General features: G+C 40.3%; 1 protein-coding gene across 6 annotated transcripts in view; it reads left to right on the plus strand.

Moving 5' to 3' along the window:
- Positions 1 to 2,487: 2,487 nt before the first annotated feature.
- mark4b (MAP/microtubule affinity-regulating kinase 4b) overlaps positions 2,488 to 22,002 on the plus strand; it is a 60,505-nt gene continuing 40,990 nt past the window's right edge. For 4 of the 6 annotated variants that reach the window (XM_005932611.3, XM_005932612.3, XM_042224852.1 and 1 more), the window contains exon 1: positions 6,076 to 7,174. In XM_005932611.3, the coding sequence (XP_005932673.1) occupies positions 7,127 to 7,174 (48 nt within the window). In that variant the 5' untranslated portion in view covers positions 6,076 to 7,126. Of the gene's footprint in view, positions 2,699 to 6,075; positions 7,175 to 22,002 lie in introns of those variants that run through there. The other 2 variants (XM_042224850.1, XM_042224853.1) reach the window with 2 other exon arrangements.

Raw genomic sequence — 22,002 nt, forward strand, 5'->3', positions numbered from 1 at the left:
TAATTAATAATCCCCCACTGATCCAGTTTAACTGTTCATGAATAGATTTGTGTGTAGCTGATGTGGTATCCCACAAATAATTACAATATTTAGTAATTTAAGCCGATGTTCACGTTGCTCTGCTGGGCCTTACTATAACTGTGCTGTCATCTAATCTGTTCATGAATAGATTTAATTTTTTATTTTACTGTCTATCCTGGCAGGACGTCACAGAGCAATGAGACTTAGAAGAAAGCTGCAAACTGCACCATCCTCAAGATGTTTGGCTTTGTTGTTGTTATGTTCACCTCTTTGCCAAGAGGTGGCGCTACAAACTAATATTATAGTCCAGATAAATCTATGGAGCTCCTTGGATGGCACTCATTTCTCCTCAGTGTTGCAGAGTAGGTCCAAACTTCTTTCGCCTTTTTGAGGGGAACTTTATTTTCATTTATTTTCCTAAATGAGTGAAGAGGTGTCTTTCTGTTTAATTCTTCCTTACGTTTCCAGCATTTCATCTCTAACTTTTAGGTTTAATTGCAAACAAAGACTACACAACACATTTGAACTGTTTAACCCTCTGGGAAAGCAGAAAGCGGGCTTCATTAGCTACATCATCAGGGTTTGTTTGGGGTTTTTCACAGACAAGAACATTCAGCCTGTCGTGACTGCTTGTTAAAAACTGCTCTTTCTGTGAATTTACTGAGAAAGACCAGTGTTGTTCCCCGGTGGCTGCTTTTCATTGTTTCATTGGTGCCTCCTTTTAAATCCATGTAAATGACGTCAGTGTGCACATTTAGCAGCTGGCTATGAGCTCCGTGCTGCACCGACTGCCTGAGCAGCCACAGGGCTGTACAGTAGGTCAGACTGGCTGTAATCCCTTCCAGATTACAGTCCAGGGTATCGTGGGAGGAAGTGTGGGGGATTGGCAGAGAAACAACTTGTTACAGCTGGCTTCCTACCAAAGAGGAGATAAGGAGAGTCTGTTTGTTTTGCTTCTCATGTTTGGGTTCTTCTTCTTTTTTTTGAACGCCTTCAGGTTTAGGAAAATATTTTATTCAGTAATGTTTATACGCTGATTTAAAGAAGGCTGAATATTTTTCATATCACACATGGGAGAAATCACACCTCCCAGTTTCACAGTTTTTAAAATACTGATTAATGATCATTTGTTAATATTCTCTTTTTGTACAGTCTGTCAATACACCTCAGGAACAAATATTTATATTATAATATACACCTTATATAATACATGTTATTACATGATATACATTTTATATGTTACAATGTGAATTTTAGGGGTTCTTTTAAAACAATAATCAAATGTAGTGAAACAATTTAAAAGTGTATGTTTGTACTTAGTATAAATGAGTCTTAGGTTTGCAGAAAGAACTCCACACTGTTTTGCCTTAAAGTTCAAAGAGATAATTTGGACTTGATTGATTGATTGATTGATTGATTTTTAATCTTAGAAAAGTCCTGACTATGATGTTTGCAGATCACATTTTAGTGAGAGTAGGGAGCAGGTGGAAGAGACTTTGGGGAGGTGGAGGTATGCTCTGAAGGGAGGAGAAATGAAAGTCGGTAGAAGCAGGACAGAATACATGTGTGACTGAGAAGAGGTTGGAGAGGCAAGGAGCACAGATAGTGTAGAAAGTTAAAGGAGTTTAAATACCTGGAGTCAACCATCCAAAGCAATGAGCAATGCACAAGAGAGGTGATCAAGAGGGTGGAGACGAGTGTCAGGGGTGATTTGTGACAGAAGGATAGCAGCAAGAGTGAAGGAGAAGATGGTAATGAGACCTGCTATGATGTGTGATTTGGAGATGGTGGCACTGACAAAAACAAAGGCGGTCGAGCTGCAGATGAAAATGTTTTATTGGGAGTGAACGGGACAGGATTAGAAATGAGTACATCAGAGGGACAGCTTAGGTTGAGAGGCTGGAGACAAGGTTAGAGAGGTGAGACTGAAATGGTTTTGACATGTGTAGACAAAAAGAAGCCTGTATGACTGCAGAACTGTGCTTCTATCTTGTCCTTCTGTCTTTTTTCTTGCTTTAGACCCTAGACTCCAAATCTTGGGGGTTATCTACTGGTTTTTGGATTAAGATAAGAAGTAGGTTAAAGACTAAGAAACAATTGGGTTATGAGTGATGTTGTGATAGTTCTGATGCCCTCGGGGCGAGCATGAGTCACCGCCTGTATTGATCCCTGCTGACGTGCTCAGAGCAGCACAAATCACTAGCTGTTATCCACACACACAAACAAGCCCATCACGCCACACAGAAACACATTCACACACCACCACCGCCACCTTTTCCGTAGCCCATTAGATATATCGACAATTCCACATTCACTTTTGTTTTTGTCTTTTTTTTGCTCTAATAGGTTTATGCACAGCTGACCGAGCAGTAACACTAATGCTGCCGGTATACTCTGTGACATTGCGTTGAGTACAGGCTCTCCATGGAAATACGGACTGCTGCTCTGGTTGTTCTTTCCAGCATCGATTCGCGTGCAGTTGCAGCAGCAGCTCTGCCTCTGTTCTCCGAGGGATGCCAGTGAATGTGCCTGTGTGCTGCTCACCTTTCCCTTACAGTATCAGGCCCTCAGTCTGCAGGGGCTCAGGTCACTGAAGCGCTCAGTCTCAACCAGGAAGGAGCAGTGCTGAGGAAGGATGAGGCCCTGGGTTCGCTCCAACAGGTCCAGATCAGTCCAGGTAAGGTTTGTGCTTCTAATTCAAAATGTAAACACGTGACACCTTGGGAGATAAAGATAGTCTTAACTGTCTTAAATTAGAGTAATAACTAATGTAGTTTAATGGAGTGTTCAAAAGAATGACAAATTACACTACAAGCTTTAGTCAGCGCTGCTATTAGACTATTCAGAAAACTCCTGATTAAAGTGTACAAACATCAGCAAAAAAATAAAATCAAAATAGAAAAATAATACTCTCAGTCCAATCCCATCCACACCCTCTACAACACAAAGGTCATAGTAAAGATTAAAGTGTTAAAGGGGAGAAAAGAGTACACCCTTAAATGGCTTTACCAAAAACTGAACTTTACAACCTTCATGAATGCAGGCTTTGCTGCAGGACTTAGTCTGCATTAGCTTTAGAAAAAAGGTGTTTGGGCTCTTTCTGTGAACACACTGCAGCAATAAATCTGCTTAGCAAAAACAAACAGCAGTAACCGGCTTTAAACTGCACACATCCCCCTCCTGGGCAGATGAGCTCATTAAATCCTGAATTATATTGTTTGGTGCATATATCTGTTTTCATATTTAATTTGCAAGCTTCCATAAAAGTGTCGGGTTTGAATTCTGCTGCAGATGCCTCTCTTTGCAAATCTTTCCTCATTATCTCTGCGGCGGTAGAGACGATTCACAGAGGAGGTAAAGACGCTTTGATTGAATCAGCATGATACGAGATAAAACATGTGAATTTAAATTGAAAACAAAACAAAACGGTGTACTGGTGATCATTGGGGTTCAGTGTAGAGAAGCATAAGATGGGCTTCTCTCTCTACGTGTGATCAGAAGTGAGCTGGGCGATGACCATGTCATGTCCTCTAAAGACTGTGTGAGCCAAGAGGTTTAGATGCTTTGGTTTATACTGGAGGCATCCTGGCGTGCTTACCTCTGGCTCTAAGCATAAAAACTCCTCAGATCTCCCATTCAAAGTTTTGTCTACTATTTGTGCATATATGACATTTTTACATCATAGGGATGACAATAAAAGGTCTGCAGTACAATTCAAAGCCTCCACTGTGGGGTAGAAAATGCCCTCAAAACCAGTAATGAATCAATATAATGCTGTAGTGCACTGCAGCTTGATTATAGAGGATAACATAGAAAGTGATCATATTTGATTTCCTGGGATTTTGATTATCTGTCAATGAGCTCTTAAAGGGGGCATGTTTTCAGGTTTAGTATGAAACAATTTTATTTGCTAATAGTTCTTGTCTGTTAATCAATAACAGCAAAAATATCACAGGAGACGTGCAGCAGCTGTTCCTTTCGATTGTTATTTTTTACTTGTTTTTAACAATGAGCAGACCTGCTGTTTAATTCATACTTTAAATTATCAACAAATGTTACTTCCTTTGTGATTTTCAGCAAAAGCAGAAACAGATTTCTGGTAATATTAGCCTGCTCTCTCTGTCTCTCACACACACACACAAGCATGTCTGTATGAATGGAGTAATTGTGCCTTCATGCACACTGGGGGGGAAGGGTGTTGTGTTCTGATGCTGTTGGAAACGTGGTGTTTTGTTTTAGCTTTGCATGCACATGAAACACAGAGCTTAACTTATCTGGGTAAATATTTCAGCCTGCATGATGAGTGTCTTCAAATTTCAAGCAACCACAGAAATAAGGGTATTATTCGAGCTCTCATTTACAGCCAGAAAGGGGCATAATAGGTCAGGACTAGTGTATAGGATGGTGACCTCAATTTATCAGAGGTCAGTCACCATAATGTGGTTCAATGACTTTTTAGAAGCCGTATTCTCGACATAGTCCCCAAAATTTAGGGTCCAGTTTCTGCAAAGCTCTGGCTTTTGGAAAACTACAGGCTAGAGGGATTAAACTTTGCCTTATCCCTATTTATTTTTCACAGTCCTTTCTCAAGTGTTTCCCTCTGCCTCACAGAGGCTGGCTGCAGATTTAGATATTTAAGAAAACAACAAATCAACCAGTGTCCTCTCACGTGTGCCAAACAAACACACATTTCTGTGCCTCACATTGAAAGGCTTGGAAATGCAACAAATTCACTCACTATTGATTTATAGTCATTAGTTAGTGTGTCTGTGGGTCATGCATATAAAACAGCCCTTTGTATGTTGTGTGTAATTTGTTAAAACTTACTTTAAATGTACTTGTTATCTAATAAATGTTATTTTTAAAGGTACTTTTTGTAAATACTATCTATACAATTTAACCCGACCTTCCACCACCAGGGGGCGGTGTTTCACAGGTGTGCTGAAATTCTTTTGACTTTCAGTTTTTAGCCCTGCCTCCATTTCTTCAAGCGGCTTCGCACTGTAAATATTTCTTTTTTCATAATGACTTGCCTGATTGAATCGCTGCACCATGTTCTAGTATAAATGAGCAGAAGTACCAATAATGAGTCTTCCACAGTCATCAGCAGTTTTAATTATTCTTCGATGGCTGTCCTTTTTTTTTTTTTTTTTTTTTTTTTTAAATTTTAGAATTGATTTTAAGATTTTACTTATTTCATTTAAAACACCTCATGTCTTGCCTGCTGCTTCCATAACAAAGAGAGGTTTTCAGCCAGAAACCTGCTTAATTTCCCACCTCACACTTATTAGTTATTATCATATCATATTGCTTTAAAGAATTTAAATAACTTTTACATTTCTTTCTGACTTCTCTTTTGTTTTGAAGGTTTAGATTGTATATACTTAAAGATGTCATTTCTTAGCTCACGAGTTACTTTTAAGAGTTTCTCGTACGTTTTGCGTGGCTCTGTTTCAAACTTAAATGGTGGAACTTTTATTTATTTATTTTTCATTTTGTAAGACGCTACAAAGGATGTATCTACGCATTATGAAGTCACCCACTGGTTTATAAAGCCCAGAGCTAAGCATTTTCACCACTGCCATCTTAGTGTTTTGAAACTGGATGTGATATGTGAGTGGTGAACCTGATTGTAAAACTCCACTATCAGTGAGTCGTTAGTCGTGGGCCTATGTGAAACACAGAATGGCCAAACCTTTTAATTTTCTATGCAATATGAGATGAAAATAGCGACGGAGCCCATAAACGCACCAGGAAAGAGTTCACTGAGGTAAGGGTTGTCTCCTGCTGGTCATTACAAGGAATGCAGATAAAAGACACTTTTCAGGCCTTTTTTAATCAACCTTTATTAACACAATATATATATCTGTATGGGACATAAAGTCATAGCGGCTGTTTCCTAAAATTATAGGAAACAGCGGCTTTTCTTCATCCTGGAAAGTTTACCATGGGTCTACAAGTATCTTTATTTTCCGAGCTCTGATAGATTGCCGGAAGACAGATTTTTTTGCGGGGTACTTGAAGGCAGCTCGACAGATGAGAGAATAGCGCGTGTCTGTGTGCGCGTGCGTGGAAGGCAGCAGCCCTGCCTACCGTTGACGTTCCCCACTCTTTCTCTTGTCACTGTTTTTCGGGAGGCGAACTGGGCGAGAGGTCCGCTCTTCTCTCGTCTTTCTTAGAAAACAGATGGTGTGTTCGTGACCCAGCGGAGACGTATCTTCGCCCTCACACGCCGGCGACTTCTTCAATTACCGCTGCAGCACTTTTAACCAAATCAAAGAGGAGAGGAGAGGAGCCAAGGGCGGACTGGACAGAGAGGAAGAACCAACCATAGGACTCACACACTGGGAGGCTGCACGTCCGCCTGCTCTCTTCAATACATTGATTTATTTACCCGGGCCCTGAACGTCTCCCGGCGTCCAGAAGTGCTGCCTCAGCCGGTTCCTGCTTCCTTTTAAACTGACTGCGTCTTCGTGGACTGCCCCCCAGAATTATTCAGCAAGCTAACAGGAACACACAAAGTCCCCTGCTTTTTTTCTTCTGAATTCAGACCGTGGTGGCCAGAGGGACACTGAGTCCTCGCCTCTGTTTCCTCTTATCAGCCCCTATCGGTTGCTGTGTTTTCCACCGGCTGTGCGCGTTTTCCTCCTTTCTCAGCAGAAGACGATGCAGGTGGAGGTAAACCGGTGACCACAGGGGCTGTTTTGTTAACTATCCAGCACCGTGTCAACAGAGATGAGAGGATAGCGTCTGGGAGGGGATTTGGGGGAAAGCGAAGCGCTAAGTGGGGGGTTCAGTGTTGGTTTTCCTTCTTCAAATGAGGCAGACACACCATAAAGACATGAAGTGGATGTAGCCAACCGGTTCAGTTTTTTTTTTTAAAGCATCAGTTTAAGCTGGATCACTGTCTTGGTGATCTGTGCTGCCTTCGCGGACTGTGACAATGAGGATTTTATGAGAAGTGAAGCCTTTCCCCCTCTATCTACATACAGCCAGGCTAGTCTGGGGTGGCATTTCTTTCTTTCTTTCTTTTTTCACCCGGTGTGAACACAACCCAGACTTTTTTTTTCTCTCCTGGACGGCGAAGCTCACTCAGGGACAAAAAATGTCTTTACGCACAGCACTGCCTGGGAACGAGCGGAACCCGGACCATGTAAGTAGATAATTAAAAACCATAGGCGTCTGTCTGTGAGAGGTTGCACTTAGGTTTTTATTATGCTTTTCAAGGAGCTGGTCATAATAACCCCCGTCAGCCCGCGGGCCCGGAGATTAGTCTGCCATGTGCAAAGAGCAGCTGCAATCAAGCAAGCGACGTAGACGCGCTAATCTCCCCTAGCTCATTTGGGACAGGGTGCAGTTGGACACACATGCTGTCCAGGATGGAGATATGAAGATTAGACTTTCACCTCCACCGGTGTTTTCATTGCGCATGTTTAACCCCCCTCAGCTCTCAGCTGATCAATAATTAATGCATCTGATGCAAGACCACCCAGCCAACCCTCACCTCCACTCCATCACCTCCACCCTGTCTGGCCCGCCCAGTTTCCACTTTAATAAAACCGCGACAGAAAGCTCAGTGGGCAGCTCAATATTGGAAAATCTGCTGTGTCAGGCTAGCCTGGTCCATCCTGCTGATAGCCTTCTGTGTCTGTGGCAGCGTGGGATTTTGGCAGACTGGGTTTGAGTTGTTCTTGATTCAATTTTTAGTGTTTGTAAACATACTTGTAATTACTGTGAACCTCTCTAATGTCCTATGACATCAGTTGAGCAGCTGTGCAGAATATCCCCACCTCTGTCTCAAGGGCACCCAGCTTAAAGCAGCCTCTCTTTTTGGATGTGAAGGTCTAACAAAGACCACTTCCTCTTAGTGCAGCTAACAAAACACTGAATACTTCCTTTCCTGCTTTTTAAGGTTATTTAAAGTGTATGCTGTCACTGCCTCAGGCCCTGTATATCTTTTGTTTAGATAGGTGCAAATATTTCCAGTACCAGTAGTGTCTCTCACTGGATTTTCCTGCATCCAGGGTTCTCAAAGTGCAGACCCGAGGCCGGTGGTGGCCCTTAGTAACATTTATTTGTGTCTTGTCTTTTTCACAAAGGGATTGTAGGTAATAACTAATTATTGCAAACGTGTGGAAGATTTGGACTGCTGCACTACACAATAAGAATGCAAGACCTTTAGAAGTGTAGCTAACAAACGACAGCTTTTAAACATGTAAACTTGAAGGGTTGCAGACGTGTATCAGTAGCTACTGATGAGAAACCTGCTTAGTGAAAAAGCAACTGACATCCCAAGGACGTTAACGTTAACAGCATCCAATCTCAGTACACTCAGACATAATGGACAAATTTTAGCCTAACTGACTCAGGATATATCAGAGGATCAGACTCATTCCAGTGAAAGGAGCTGAAATATATGATGGTGAAGTTGGTGGAGAATGATATACTGGAATCTAGGCAGTGTAAGACCTGAAGTTAGGCTCACAAACAGCATTCCTGTGAAAGTGTACAAATCTACGAGCATTCAATGGGCGAATTAGACTTTACTTAGATGCAGTGCTTCTATGAATTGACAACAAGTGCATTATTAGCAGGACTGCAGCCAAAGATCATTTTGGTAGTCGGCTAATCTGCCAATTTTTCTTCGATTAGTCAACATCGAATTTCCCAGAGGAACCCACCCGAGGGATTAATAAAGTTCTATCTTATCTTATCTAACAATTATTTCAATAACTCTTATCTCCTCTTCCTGTGGGCAAACCTGTTCTAGGCTCCAGTGCCTCACCTCCTCAAGTCTACCCACCTGTGAATATCACCCTGTTCTCTCTCTCCCCACAGATTAGCTACTTAATGTTAGGTGGAAAAGGTTCGCTATAATATTAATGTGTGTAAAAACTAAACAAACAAACTAGGAGACAGTGTAGCTATCTCTGTTTATTGTTTTACAATCGCATTTCACTCATTAGCTGCCAAAAAGAGATTTTTCTGCCAAAAACTGATTTCTAGTATTTGCCAAATATTAACTGCCCGTATTTAAACTGCTCTAAATAACGTTCTGGCCTATAATTTGTGAAACAAATGTCAAATGACCTATCAAGTCATTTTGAGCCACAAACAGCATTCCTATCAAAAGGTGGAAGCCCAAAAGTGACGTTTATATCCTTTATTTATCCAGTTAAAATGTCTCATTGATGTTAAAAAATGTATTTTTAAGAGTAATCTGACCAAGAGGATCGCAGAAATTGCAACAAATATAATAATAGGTTTAAAAAGATGTCTTATGTGGCCAAAAAGAACCGGATTCGTTTGAATGTAGGTACAATAACACATAAAGTCATAAGATACTTGGAAAACAGGTAATTTTTACATTTTATATATAATCACTTTGTAAATCATGTTCACCAAAGTCTATTTACCAATATAAGTAAAGACATGACACACAAAAACATTGGAAATCAGTTTTAAGCAGATGATCATTTTTTGGCACAACAGCGGCGTTTTTAAATGCTTGTGCACTGCAGTAGTGCTGTCTCTGCTTTGCACTGTCTGTCCTGATGAACAGAATTAACTGTTTGGGATTTCCTTACCTGGATCATTGAGCATGCATCAAGACATTCTTCTTCGTTGGTATTGAGTGCAGTCTTGGCAGACGATAAGGGCGATAATGGCCACCATAGCTTCCTGCAGTATATTACAGTTACAAAAACACATTTATGTGGTATAGTATATGACGCATCGACAATAAAATTCTGCTTCCGCGTCATCGAGTATGTTGATGAATCGTTGTAGCCCTAATTTTTAGTAGCTTTTTTTTTTTAATCCATCCAAGACAACACTGTTATTGATTAATAATTATGCAGTCCTCTTGCTCTTATTTTAAAAGAGGATGCTAAATTGAACTTGCTAGTGTCTCCAGTCTAGTCTTTCCCTGCTGGGTGGCTTGTAAGGATGTCGTTGCTCTGAGCTGTCTTTACTGTCCGATCCATTGCTCAAACAGATTTGAAGTCCATTGTCTTGGATTGCAGCTGCCGGCAGTAATCTGGAACCTGCACCATATAGAAAGATAGTACACTACACTAAGTTCACAGAGTACCACGATTGCAAGCAGCAGTCCAGGACCATGGACTTTGAGTCCATAGACTGGATAAGAAACTAACTGGAGAAGCAGCTGACTAGTGCTCCATCATTTATTGCCCCAGTTTATATATCATTTTATAGCATATTAAATTATCTAAGTACAGTCAGTGGGAAACACTGATGTAGCAATGTAGAACCAAGGGAGTGTTGCTTTTAAATGTCACTTCCTCTGTTCTTGCCATCTTAAAGTACTTTTGTGTCGAGACGTGTCTAGAAATACTTCCTTGCTAATGTTTAAAAATTAGAAGAAGATTAAAAATGATAAACCATTCTCTGAACAGAAGCATTTCAGACACTGTAAGGCAGCGGTCCCCAACCGTTTTTGGCGCCACGGACCGGTTTATGCCCGACAATATTTTCACCGACCGGCCTTTAAGGTGTCGCGGATAAATACAACAAAATAAAACTAGTACCGGTACTGAAAAAAAAGAAGATTTATTCATAACACACGTGAAAAAACCCAGGAAAACTGAGTTAACGATAAAAATGATAACAAAATAACGCTGAAAACCGATTAAAAACCCTGAAAACTATACATTTCACACCTGAGCCTCAACTCTTGCGGCCCGGTACCAAAAGATTCACGGACCGGTACCGGTCCGAGGCCCGGGGATTGGGGACCGCTGCTGTAAGGGATCGACTGCTTGTGACAAATAAAGCTTTCATTCATTCATTCATTAGGTCACTCTGGTTACAATAATTTATTGCACAACTCATGCTGGATTGTAGCAGTTAGGTGTTTATTGTTTATACCGCTTGCTGGAACGCTGAGGTACTTCTAGAGGTGGCAGAATCTTCTTTGACTTTTATGCAAACCTGTTGTAGCTGGTTTGGACATTTATACCACATCCGAATAATAAAAATTCAAAAACATTAAAGTTAGATCGAGGCTTGTGTTACAATAAAGATTAAGACTAAAGAAGCTCAGTCTTCACATTGAGGAGAATCTGTTTTGTCCACACTGTGAGATACCAAATAAAAGCGAGAGCCACTGGTGGATTCTTTCCCCTGTTTTTTTAATAACTGCAAGAGTCATAAAACGATTTCTCCTGAAGCAGAGCAGTAAACTAATAATAGAGCCTGTTAAATGCTTGATGCAGTCTACTCTTGTCAAAAATGATCCTTGTAGAAATGCATATGTAGCATTAAAGCTGGTGAGAACTCAGCATTGCAGGGAATAAACCAGAATGATTGCTGTCCTTGCTCAAACACAAGCCTTTTGTCTTAGTAACCTCACCATGGCTACAACATGGGGTCCTGCACACCCCACCCCCACCTTCCCATTATTCCTCACCCTCTCCTGTCCATTTTAACACACACACACACACGTTCACTCGCCGACTTTGTGCCTTCAACTTACAGACCTTATCCCATTTTGATTTATAGCGACATCCGTCCGGAAGCAAGTTTAGCCACTTGGCAGACATCTCGACAGTGCATCCTGGCAGCTGTTTTAAGGCCTTTATCTAAATGAATGGTCAGACATCAATAACTTATATTTCAGGCTTCACTGCATCTTCGCAGTCACCCGGGTTTGCTCGATTATAGAAAAAATCCCAGTCACAATTATTTTGATCAATACTGAAATCATAATTGACAGGATTACTTACAGACTCTGGAAGAATAGAAGAGTTATGGAAATTTCAAAAGTGGATTTCTTTGTTCTTTCATTACAATGAAAATGTTAACTGAACCTAACGTGCTGCAGCTTGGCAGGGAGTTTCCTTGGAAATAAAACGGTCGCTCTACAAGAAAACAATAAGAACATATTTGACAACAAGCCAAAATTGTAATTGAAATTAAACGTTATCAGTTTGCACAGCCCTAGAATCATCATTCAAATCTGCTGAATGATGCTCGATTATTGTGCTTGGTGCACCTTCCTAGAAAAGTAACTACATGTCGACACAAATCAAAAACAGCTGCCTACAACTAGATCCGCTTGGTGTTAATATGCAGTGCAAACACAATATGTTGATTAGCAACATAATCACAGTTCAACACAAGGTAATTGGCAGTAAGTGTCTCTCACAAAGCTAATGCACAAGCTAGCGTTCTTCCAATATAGACATATGCCATTTTCCCATTTTCATCGCTCTGATAGTTTAGCTCCATCACCTCTGAAGTCTTTCTCCTTCCTGTGTTGTAGTAAAACTGTTGTTCAATATTTATTACCTCCAAGTCCAACAGGATTAGCCCTATTTCACTTGTGATTGCACCAGCGCACAAGTATAAACGCAAGCAGTGATGTTGCTCAGTAGGTGTAGGGGCTGCTGGGCTTTGATGCAGAACTCTAAACCCACCCAAGAACAGTTTCCAACACTGATTAATTAGAAATGTTGTTTGTGCTTCGGATCGTCACGTTGAATGCCAGATTTCATTACAGGGTAGTTACAGATGGTGGTAGAAAGACAAATAAAAGTAAATGGAAGTTTTGAATGCAGCACACATGTGGTTGAACATGTTGGTGCATGTATTTGTGTGTTCTGCATGTAAGACAGGAAAGTCTCACATGCAAAAGGCTCCGAGACCATTAAAAATGCACAGCGCATGATATTATCATGCTGTGGCTTCGTCTTCTGAGATCATCAACACCACATTGGCTTATCATTCAGTGACATGACAGTCTGCACTTTCACGCCACGCTCTGCAATTTACATGTTCTTACTCTCTGTTCTCTGCTTTGCTCTCTTCTCTTGTTCAGTCCCATCATTTCCTTTAACCTCCCCGTGTATATTTCTGACTCTGTCGCAAAAGTCACCGAAACCAGAACTAATACCTGACATGTCCTCCATCCTTTTCACCTTTATACCCCAAAGTTAAAAAAGTCCCTGCTGCTTTTTGTACTCTTTAACTGCTTTAAGTCCTTATAATTACTCTTCTGTATTTTATTGTCTTGTGCTTTTTTTTTTTAATCAGAAAATTGCTAGTTGTACAATACTTCAAACCTGAACAAACCAAGCCAGAATATCCATAAGGGCAGGATTATGCTTCTCTGTAGGCTGTGAACATTTTAGTAAAGAATAACTGACAGAAGGCACGTCAACAGTTTGCAGTAGGCGACATGAATAGCAAATAATTTCTAGGGTCACCTTTCAGGACGAATGAATAAATTACATTTTGCTTTTTACTTCCACTCTTATTTTGTGTGCTATGGATAATTGAATTGTTTTCAAGGACGTTGTTAATATTTTACATCTCTTTGTAACTTACTGAGCTCAGTCTTGAGCTTATTGTGACAGTTTTACATCTTTAATCTAAGGGTACAAAAATAAAACGACGTGAAGCAAAAACGCACTGATATAGCACTTTTCCCCAGTCAGGCAATCATGCATGTATTTGACCAGTACAAAGAAGCCAGAACATGCAGGAGCAAGCTGCCAGGATTCAAATCCTTCTTGCTATAGGCTTGTATTTAAATGAAATAAGGAAATGACAAAGCTTTAAATTCTTAAATTGAAAATTAATATTTTCACTAATATTTTTGTTAAACTTATATGAGGTGTTATTAAAACGTTCCAATAAATCAACGTGATCTGTTTTGAAGTTGCATCTGTGTCAGTGTTCATCTCCCTCTGTAGTTTCCTTGTTTCCACATGCGGGTGACTTAACCCAACCTGCTAAACCTACATCTGCAAACGGCCTGTGAGAATTTTCATAGAATCTTAAATTTTGTATTGAATCACAGGATCTTTTCTCCTCTTTAACTTTGTATTGCCTTGTATTTGTGTTTTTAGAAGAAAAGGTTTCGTGGGATTATCTCTTGAGTTTAGAATATTTTAAAGTCTCAACAGCGAAAGTTAATTACAGGTGTAATAAACAGGTTTTAATAAACAATAAACAGGTTGCATTGCTCTTCTTAATGCTGAACTGTGGGAATGGGCACACTTTTTTGCTTGGGGCTAGTCATAAGGTTTTAATGTGTGTGAGAGAGAAGGAAGTCGTATAGAGGGTGTGGGTGAGTGCTTGTGTGCACATGCACAGCTGTGTTTTCTTACAAAAAGGCCAACATGTCTTTCAGTGCACGACTGCAGGGCACAGCGAGGCTTTTATGTTTCCCTGGACAAGCAAAAAGATTCAAGTACTTGCTGTCCAGACATGTTACCCGAAAACTGGCACCCTCCTTTGATGCCCACGTTGGCATTCATTTCACCTAGAAACACAGATACAGTCATAAACAGCCTTAGGCTTTAAATCATCTGGTCCGCCGAGGCCAGCCGAGCCATGCGTGATGGGTATGAAATTAAGCGGGCTGCTGTTAAATTGCTTGCCCAGTTTTATAGAAAAATGTGAAATAATCATGAGAACTATTTGTTTGTGTTTATAGATATAAACTGACATGTTGTTTTGTGACAGCACAACTCTGTGCAGCACAACAACTGAAAATTTTCAATAGGAGGTAGAGCAGGGCGATATGGCCAAAAATATTTATCACGATATATATTTGAAAATTTGCGATAACGATATAACCGACGATATAATTGATGCAAGACAAAATACAACTCCACAACATTACTAGCGCAAAAAGACAACCTTCCATTTATTTTCACTTAAACAAGAAGCTGGTTTTTATGTACATTAAAGCTTTATAAAAATGTAACAGTGCAAATGCAAATTCCTTGCTGAAAGTTTAACCAAAAGGCATTTCCAGTAGAAATGGGCTGACATATCCTGAGCATAACCATGTATAATATCCACTGAAGTTAAAAAGAGGTGCTTTGCAACATTAAACTGCAGTGTGCAGTACGTATTTTTCGGACCATAAGGTGCACGGGATTATAAGGCACATTAAGCGAAACAAAGCAGTCAGATAAATCAAACTTTATTAAACTCATTCTTCTTGCTTCCTCCACTTCTGTACCATTGATTCATTAATGTTGAATTCTCTGGCAGCTGCTCTATTCCCATGTTGTTGCAGTATATTAATGACTAACCTCGTATTGTGGATGGATTATCTCAGTTGTTCTCCTGACTGAAGTTTGGTCCGTTTACAGCATCCTGCCATGCGATTGCATTTGTCTCTAACCATGAGGAACCTTCACGTTAACTTTTATAAGTGGAAAAGTGTTAGTGTTCGTCCTCCAGCTTCACTGTTTATGTTATGCTAACATAGCTGTGTCGCTAGCGATCACGTAGCACATCATTATATACCAGCTAGCCCAACTTCAGTAACCCTACAAACGTCACTGCTGTTTAGTTTCCTGTCTTCATTTATGTTGGAAGTGATAGCAGAGCTGTACGTTTGAATTTTTTCAGAAATCTCTCAGTCAGAACATGCTATATCATGCTTAGGTAACTAGCGAAACTAGCGAGCTAACTTCCGCTAGCTTCCTGCTAACTTCTAACTCCGTTAAATGTAATAACTTTTGTTTTCATGGATGCCTGGAAGTTAAACTTATAGTTACACCTGGTAAAGCAGCAATGCTGATCGTTTTATTAAAGATGAAAGAATTTAGACAGTTTTTAACTCTACAGTGATGCTGCAGTGTTGTTTGACCTGAAGCATACGGAGTTTAGGACCCAGATTACTCCCAGATTTAAGAGCATCTTAGTCCGACAAATATGACAATAACAGACGGCCGCTTGCATGTTCTGCAAAAAAATGTGCTTTGTTGTGTATCTGACGGACAAACACCAAACCAGTTCCACATCACGGAAGTTGCACCATTTTTACAAACCAATTCTGGTTCATCTGTGTCACTCAACAATCGGCCATGTGCGTATGAAAACAAAGGCACTGCGCATGCGCGTTTTACTCCCATTCTATCGCGATATTTCATTTTCCTATCGTTGCCTAACATTATACCGGTATTACCGTGAACGGTATGTGGCCCAGCCCTAATAGGAGGTATATTTTGTGCACGTAGCACATATGTTGCCTAGATTCTTCAGCCAAGATGTGTCACTGAGGGTAACCGACCTTTAAAAGTCACGAAAAACTTTTTGTTTTTACCAAACCACAATCTTTTTCTAAACCTAATCAAGTTATTTTTAATTCCCAACCAAAACAAGTCGTCTTTAATAGCCTGACGCTGACATAGTTGTTTTTATTGTCTGAGCCGCTTCCAACAGTAACATATTTGAAATTAATAACACTTTTAAAAATAAATGAAAAACAAATGAAATGGAAAGATTTGTTATTCTTGTAGCACTTTGACTGAGGTTTCTTGTGTGAGCAGCAAAACCCCACGAAGCCTCCGCATGTGGACCTTTCTGCCCTTTAAAAGTGGAAGACATCATTAGTACACATGAAAATTCATGCCCAGAAATACAAATCTGCAGATGAAAGCTTGTGATTATTGCACAAGGTGCATTGAAACTGTGTACTGATCGCAGTGGCTTGCTGATGTTTACTTTTTTGTAACCTTGCCAACTGAATCCAACTTAAAGGCGTTTTGGATTACAGCTGCAACAGCGGACCCAAAAGGTCAGAGAAGCAGAACACTTGGAGGGAAGTTTCCAGCTCAGATCCCTGGAGACGTGATTGAGTTACCCTCTGTTTAGCCTTAACAGCTACAGCAATGTTGCCCATGAGCGGGTCACAGAGCCCCCAGTTTCCCTGGTTATATTTTACAGCGTACAGTAGTAAACAGTGAAACTGCAAAAGCATGAGTGTAAAGCAGGGCAGCATCAGGAAAAGAGCTTAAGAGCTTACTGGACCTTCCTGAAAATGGCTTGCTCAAGAGCCTCTCAGTGGCAGATTTTTAAGGAAAATTTAAGGATTTGCATTCCCTGCTCACATTACCGGCTTAGAGGCTAATGTCAATAGTATTTATCTGTTGTTTTTGAATTGCATTTTCTAAATTACTTTTCAAACACCCAGTGTGCCATTCAATGGGCCGTATGGTTCCTGTTGGTTTCATTTGAGCAATTTCTGAAGATTTTTTTTTGGGGTTTCATTTGTGCCCATAGCTACTGTTAGAAATGTAAAATCAACAAAAGCTACCTATAGTCTGATAGAAATGTAGTTATTTAAAAAAAATGCATTGAAGATCATCATTGAAAAGGTCTTAAATTAACGCTGAAATGGGGAGATAATAATTGGGATTAGCTTTATGATCATTCCAAAGAAGGGACGCTGTGTTAGATGCAGGTTAAAGAGCCTAAGCCAAAAATGATAAACACAGTGATTAAACTTTGCTGGCACCAAATCCAAAATTAACTGTCTTGGCATTTTGTCAACACAGATTGTTTTCTCTCCAGCAATTATGTAATTCTAGTTAAGTGGTTAGGCAACAAACGCTGAACAGGTGGCGTTTTCTGGAGATCAGGCTACCATGTGCAGAATGACACTTTTCACGGAGCCTATGCTAACTGCCAAACGCTCACAAAGACCCCTGCAGACAAGCAGATTTGCACAATTACAAAATCTGAACCAGGAGACAAGAAGAAAAGACACTCAGATATTCATAGTCAGAGCACACAGTCAGGCCGTTGTGTTCATTGTGTAGAGGGCCTCTTCGGCTGTCAGGTGTCGACTTACTGTCCTCAGTATTTCTCCTCAGGCCTCAGCTGCTGCAGTTTAACCAAAAGCCCTTTTAGTTAACAGCCATCCAGTGTTTTTCAACCAGAAAGACCAGGTCGCTCTCCATGAGCTATAACTGCAGTTTTAGTGCTCGCTGGGAGGTCTCATCAAATTTGCAAAACTTGTGTGCCCCTTGAAAAAAATAATTTCATGCCCAATTTGGGTGTTCGAGAGGAGCCATAGAGCGAGCTGGATGTTTGGGAGTGAAGGTTCGTGTGATGTGTCATTCAGCTGCCTTCTTTGGCATCTTTTTCCCACGCCTAGTCAAATATCAGACCTAAAATATGAAACTCTGGTGGTTTCTACACAACTAACAACAGTTGGTCCTCATGTACTTAATGCAAGGAGTCTGAGGCTATTCCCGATAGTTCTGGCCCTAAATTAGTGCTTCAGTTAAGAGAAGTGAGAAATATATCTATCACATTTCTGGTGGTTTTTTTGGTGGAAGGCCAAAAACTCTATGTGTGCTGTGATGTCTTGTTTACAGATGAAACTCTGCTTACCAACTTTTTAAAGTTATTAAAAGCTGTATGTGATTATGATGGAATCACATGATTCGTGTGTGCACGTGATAATGTTTTAGTAACTAAAGTAAAATATTCAGCAGTCCAACATCTCTAGCTCATACCATAAGTAGTTGGTTTTTTTTTTAAAAATTGTGGTCAGTATAAACGCAGAGCCTGTGATGCAAGCTTTGTCACAATACTTCCTGTTCCTCTATGTGTTTTTGTTTGAGCTAAGCTGACTTTTTTGCATTTATCATCTGGTTATAGACAGAGAGCTAGAAGTACATTGCAAGTGTTGTCAATAACTATAGTATGACTTCCCCTTGGCAGTGTGGTAATAGCTTCCTGTAGCAGACCATAATCTCAAAGAACACTACTACTAACATTGACATCCATTATTTCACCCGCTTAGTCAGAGGGTCTGCAAAATTGTTGTCTGTGAAGCCAAACCAGCAATTACATTTAATTTAAGAGATGTTACCAAGCAGGTCATGTTTCTCTCCGATCAGTGTGCATGGTTTCATGTTCTAGACAAATTGCTTTGGGCATGAGGAACAAACATAATTGTGAGAGGTTGTGTAGGTCTTGTAATTTTACATTAGGTAACAAAAAGGCCAGAAACAAAGACTGAGCTGTGGGAATGATGGAAAAGCAAGTGGGTAGAAGGTACTGAACAGAAATTAAGAGGTCAACTGTCAAATGATTAAGAGGACCTGACTCAAAAGTGTATGCTTATTTGACATAGACTGGTATGAATGTGGAAGTATGCCGCAAACTGTGAGTAAGACGGGCTGCTAGTTTCACAGATTACAAGTTGTCTTGACTAATCCAGTAATGATCAGCATCATAAGTTTTATGTATGAAAGGAAGTAAATATTTCATACGATTTGCCTAGTTTTAGCAATTATCACTCCCACCAGAGATAACACTCGATCGCACTCATCTCTGACATTACTGAAAAAAAGCCTGATGAGCCGCTAGCTCAGAAAATGAATTAAAAATTAAAACATTATTACAAAAATCTTTCAAATGGAAACTATTATTATGGTTTGACTTCTATTCTGACTTTCACCCTGTGTACTGAACCTTCCATTATTACATGTCCACAGTTTTTGCTTGAGTAATACTGAATACTGCTGAATACTTAAAACTAATCTTAGTAGTCAGTGTTTCCACTTGGGTGATTCCTTTGGTGAGGGTGGGGGGCTCCCCAGCCTTTCTATTTAGTACACAAAAAAACAAAAGTTTCTTCTGTTGCCACCTGGTAACATCTGGTTGCTATGGAAAAATGTGCATTCTCTGACCTGTTGGTGAGTGGTTGCTGGCTGTTGCTAGGTGAAATTGGTTGCAAAGAGGTTGCTGTACCATAAACCTGCTTGTGTTTGCTGTGATCACTAGCAGATCGCTGCGGCTGTCGTTTGCATGGAAGATGCCGACTTGTCTGAAAACAATTTTAGATTAATTAACACATGTTGGGAAGTTTTCAATGTATTTGCAGTAGGCTGTCATGAACCATGTGCTGTTTTCATCTCACCGTTGTACCTCCCTTACTGTGCATGCTCAATCCCTCAGTCCTACCACAAACTATGAGAGAAATGAATGAGATCATACATGACTGCAAAAAGCAGCAGAGAGACTGACACTGTGAGGACATGACTGAAATGGACAGTAAATTTTTTCCCAAAGGGAATTGTGCCTTTTCTTTGCATTTATTGATGTAAATTTATACAGTGATGCAGGGTTTAGAGAGAGAGGAGCTGAGGTCTAGCCAAGGAGTGACTCAGCTCTTTAATCCGCTGCTGTTGATCCAAACAGAATAAATCTGACCCTTACTCAGCCTGTACTGATGATTACAGAGCCATGGCGAATGATATGCTGAGTAATGTGGCACATTTCCAGAGGCAAAAAGAAAGCGTGTGTGTGTACATTTGCAGTCCTGCCTTGTCCAGACAGAGGAATCCAGTTACATTTTGCATACTGTGGGGTCAGATGATGTCACACTGGAGGAAGGAGGCCGCATTTAACCCACAGTGTTGGGTAGTTGTCCTCTTAATATTTGTGCCGTCCGCTTCATGTAGGGGATGATATTTAAATGTCTTCTCTTAAAACCTCTCCGAGGTATTTCAGCCTAAGAGGGTAATGGATTTAACAAAGGGGGCATTGTGGTGCAGAAAACAGTGATTTATTCATATTCGGTTTGATTTTTTTCAGCACAATTACTGCTTTTAGTGAAGACTTGGTCATCACAAGATGACTTTTATTAAACACCCCATTTAAAAAAAAAAAACAGCCAGAGTAGCTGACACTTAACAGGGTAGTTAACATTGTCTTGATTTTTCAAATTAAGGTCAATTTAATGATGATTTTAAGCCTTAATAAGTGCTATATCCAGGGGTGCACATAAGTGGTCTGCAGGTGCGCATTCGCTGTCAAAATAAAAGATGCGCACCAGATAAGAAGTTGCAACGTGCGTTTGCGTACATATAAAAGGCACTGTTTTTGTCCGCTAGAGTGGGATTTTCACGGCACATTCTGCACCACATCTCTGTGCGTTCATCATTTGTTTGAAGCCAGCTCACCTCCTGCAACCACTTTTCCGAGAATACGTGCTTCTTTTGCAGTTCGGACTCCTTCTGACATTTCTTTGGAGGTGGAGGAACATCACAGTAATTGCTTAAAGGAGCTTCTTGACATCTTTAAGAGTTCTAAACAAATGTCTGTCCTCCTCCAGAAAACCTTATGTACGCAAACGCGCATGGCAACTTCTTATCTGGTGACAGCTAAGACAGCAAATGCGCACCTGCAGACCACTTATGTGCACCCCTGGCTATAATGTACTTGGCCTGACCCGAGGGCCCATACAACCAGTTTTAAGCCATGTAAACATAAGAAAATGCAAATCTCAGTGGAATCAAATCAGGCTGCTCTGAGTGAGACTGCTAAATGTCTTGCTGTATTATTGTATTTTGATCATAAATCAGAAGGTTAACATTGGACTTGCCATAAAAGACAGAGAGGGAGAGGAGCAACACCGATCTGACTCAAGTTTGGGCTAATGGTATTGGTAGGAATTTTAGTGACTGTGGCAGAAGCCAACCAATGTCTATCTGCTTCTTTGCTTTAGTCATCCGTGGATAATCTGAAACACAAAAAATGCTTTAGGGATGTTCTGTTTGAGCATCAGTCATTTACGTTGTTTAAGGGGCAACATGTGGAAGCAATGCTTATTAGTCACAGCGTGAAATAGTTGTGGGTTATTTGGACTCCCTTTGAAATAAAGTCAATTCTTCTTTCCGCTCTCATTTATTCCAAAAATACACAGATTTTAGTCCAGTTTGACCTTCATCTATTCATCATACTCTTCTCTCACACATTTCCTGCCACTCTTTATCATCTGTTTACTAGTACAGCAGAAAGTGTTACCAAATGATTCATGAAGAAATATCAACTCCAAAAGATTATTTCCTGCGATGAACACAACACGATGGTGGTGACACAGTGTAAGCGCTGAAATGTTTGAGTAAGGACTGATAATTACGCTACATAAATACTGTCAGTATTAAGTTAATTAGAACAGAACTCTTGAGCTTTACAGCATAGCTTTGAGTGTTGTGAAATAGATGAGCCATTAGGAGATTTCTTTTGTATATTGATATAGACTTAATATATGCTTTTTATAAAATGGAGCTGGGTAGTCTTATCCATGATGAGGGTTTTTAACCCTAACTGGCAACCAACCCTGAATGGACATCAGCTAAACGACAACATTTGCCTCGACTTTCTTTACTTTTATTCTTCCGGGCTTTAGTTTTA

This window comes from Haplochromis burtoni, unplaced genomic scaffold, assembly GCF_018398535.1.
Source record: "Haplochromis burtoni strain Fernald_Lab_line unplaced genomic scaffold, NCSU_Asbu1 Contig_153, whole genome shotgun sequence".
Taxonomy (NCBI): domain Eukaryota; kingdom Metazoa; phylum Chordata; class Actinopteri; order Cichliformes; family Cichlidae; genus Haplochromis; species Haplochromis burtoni.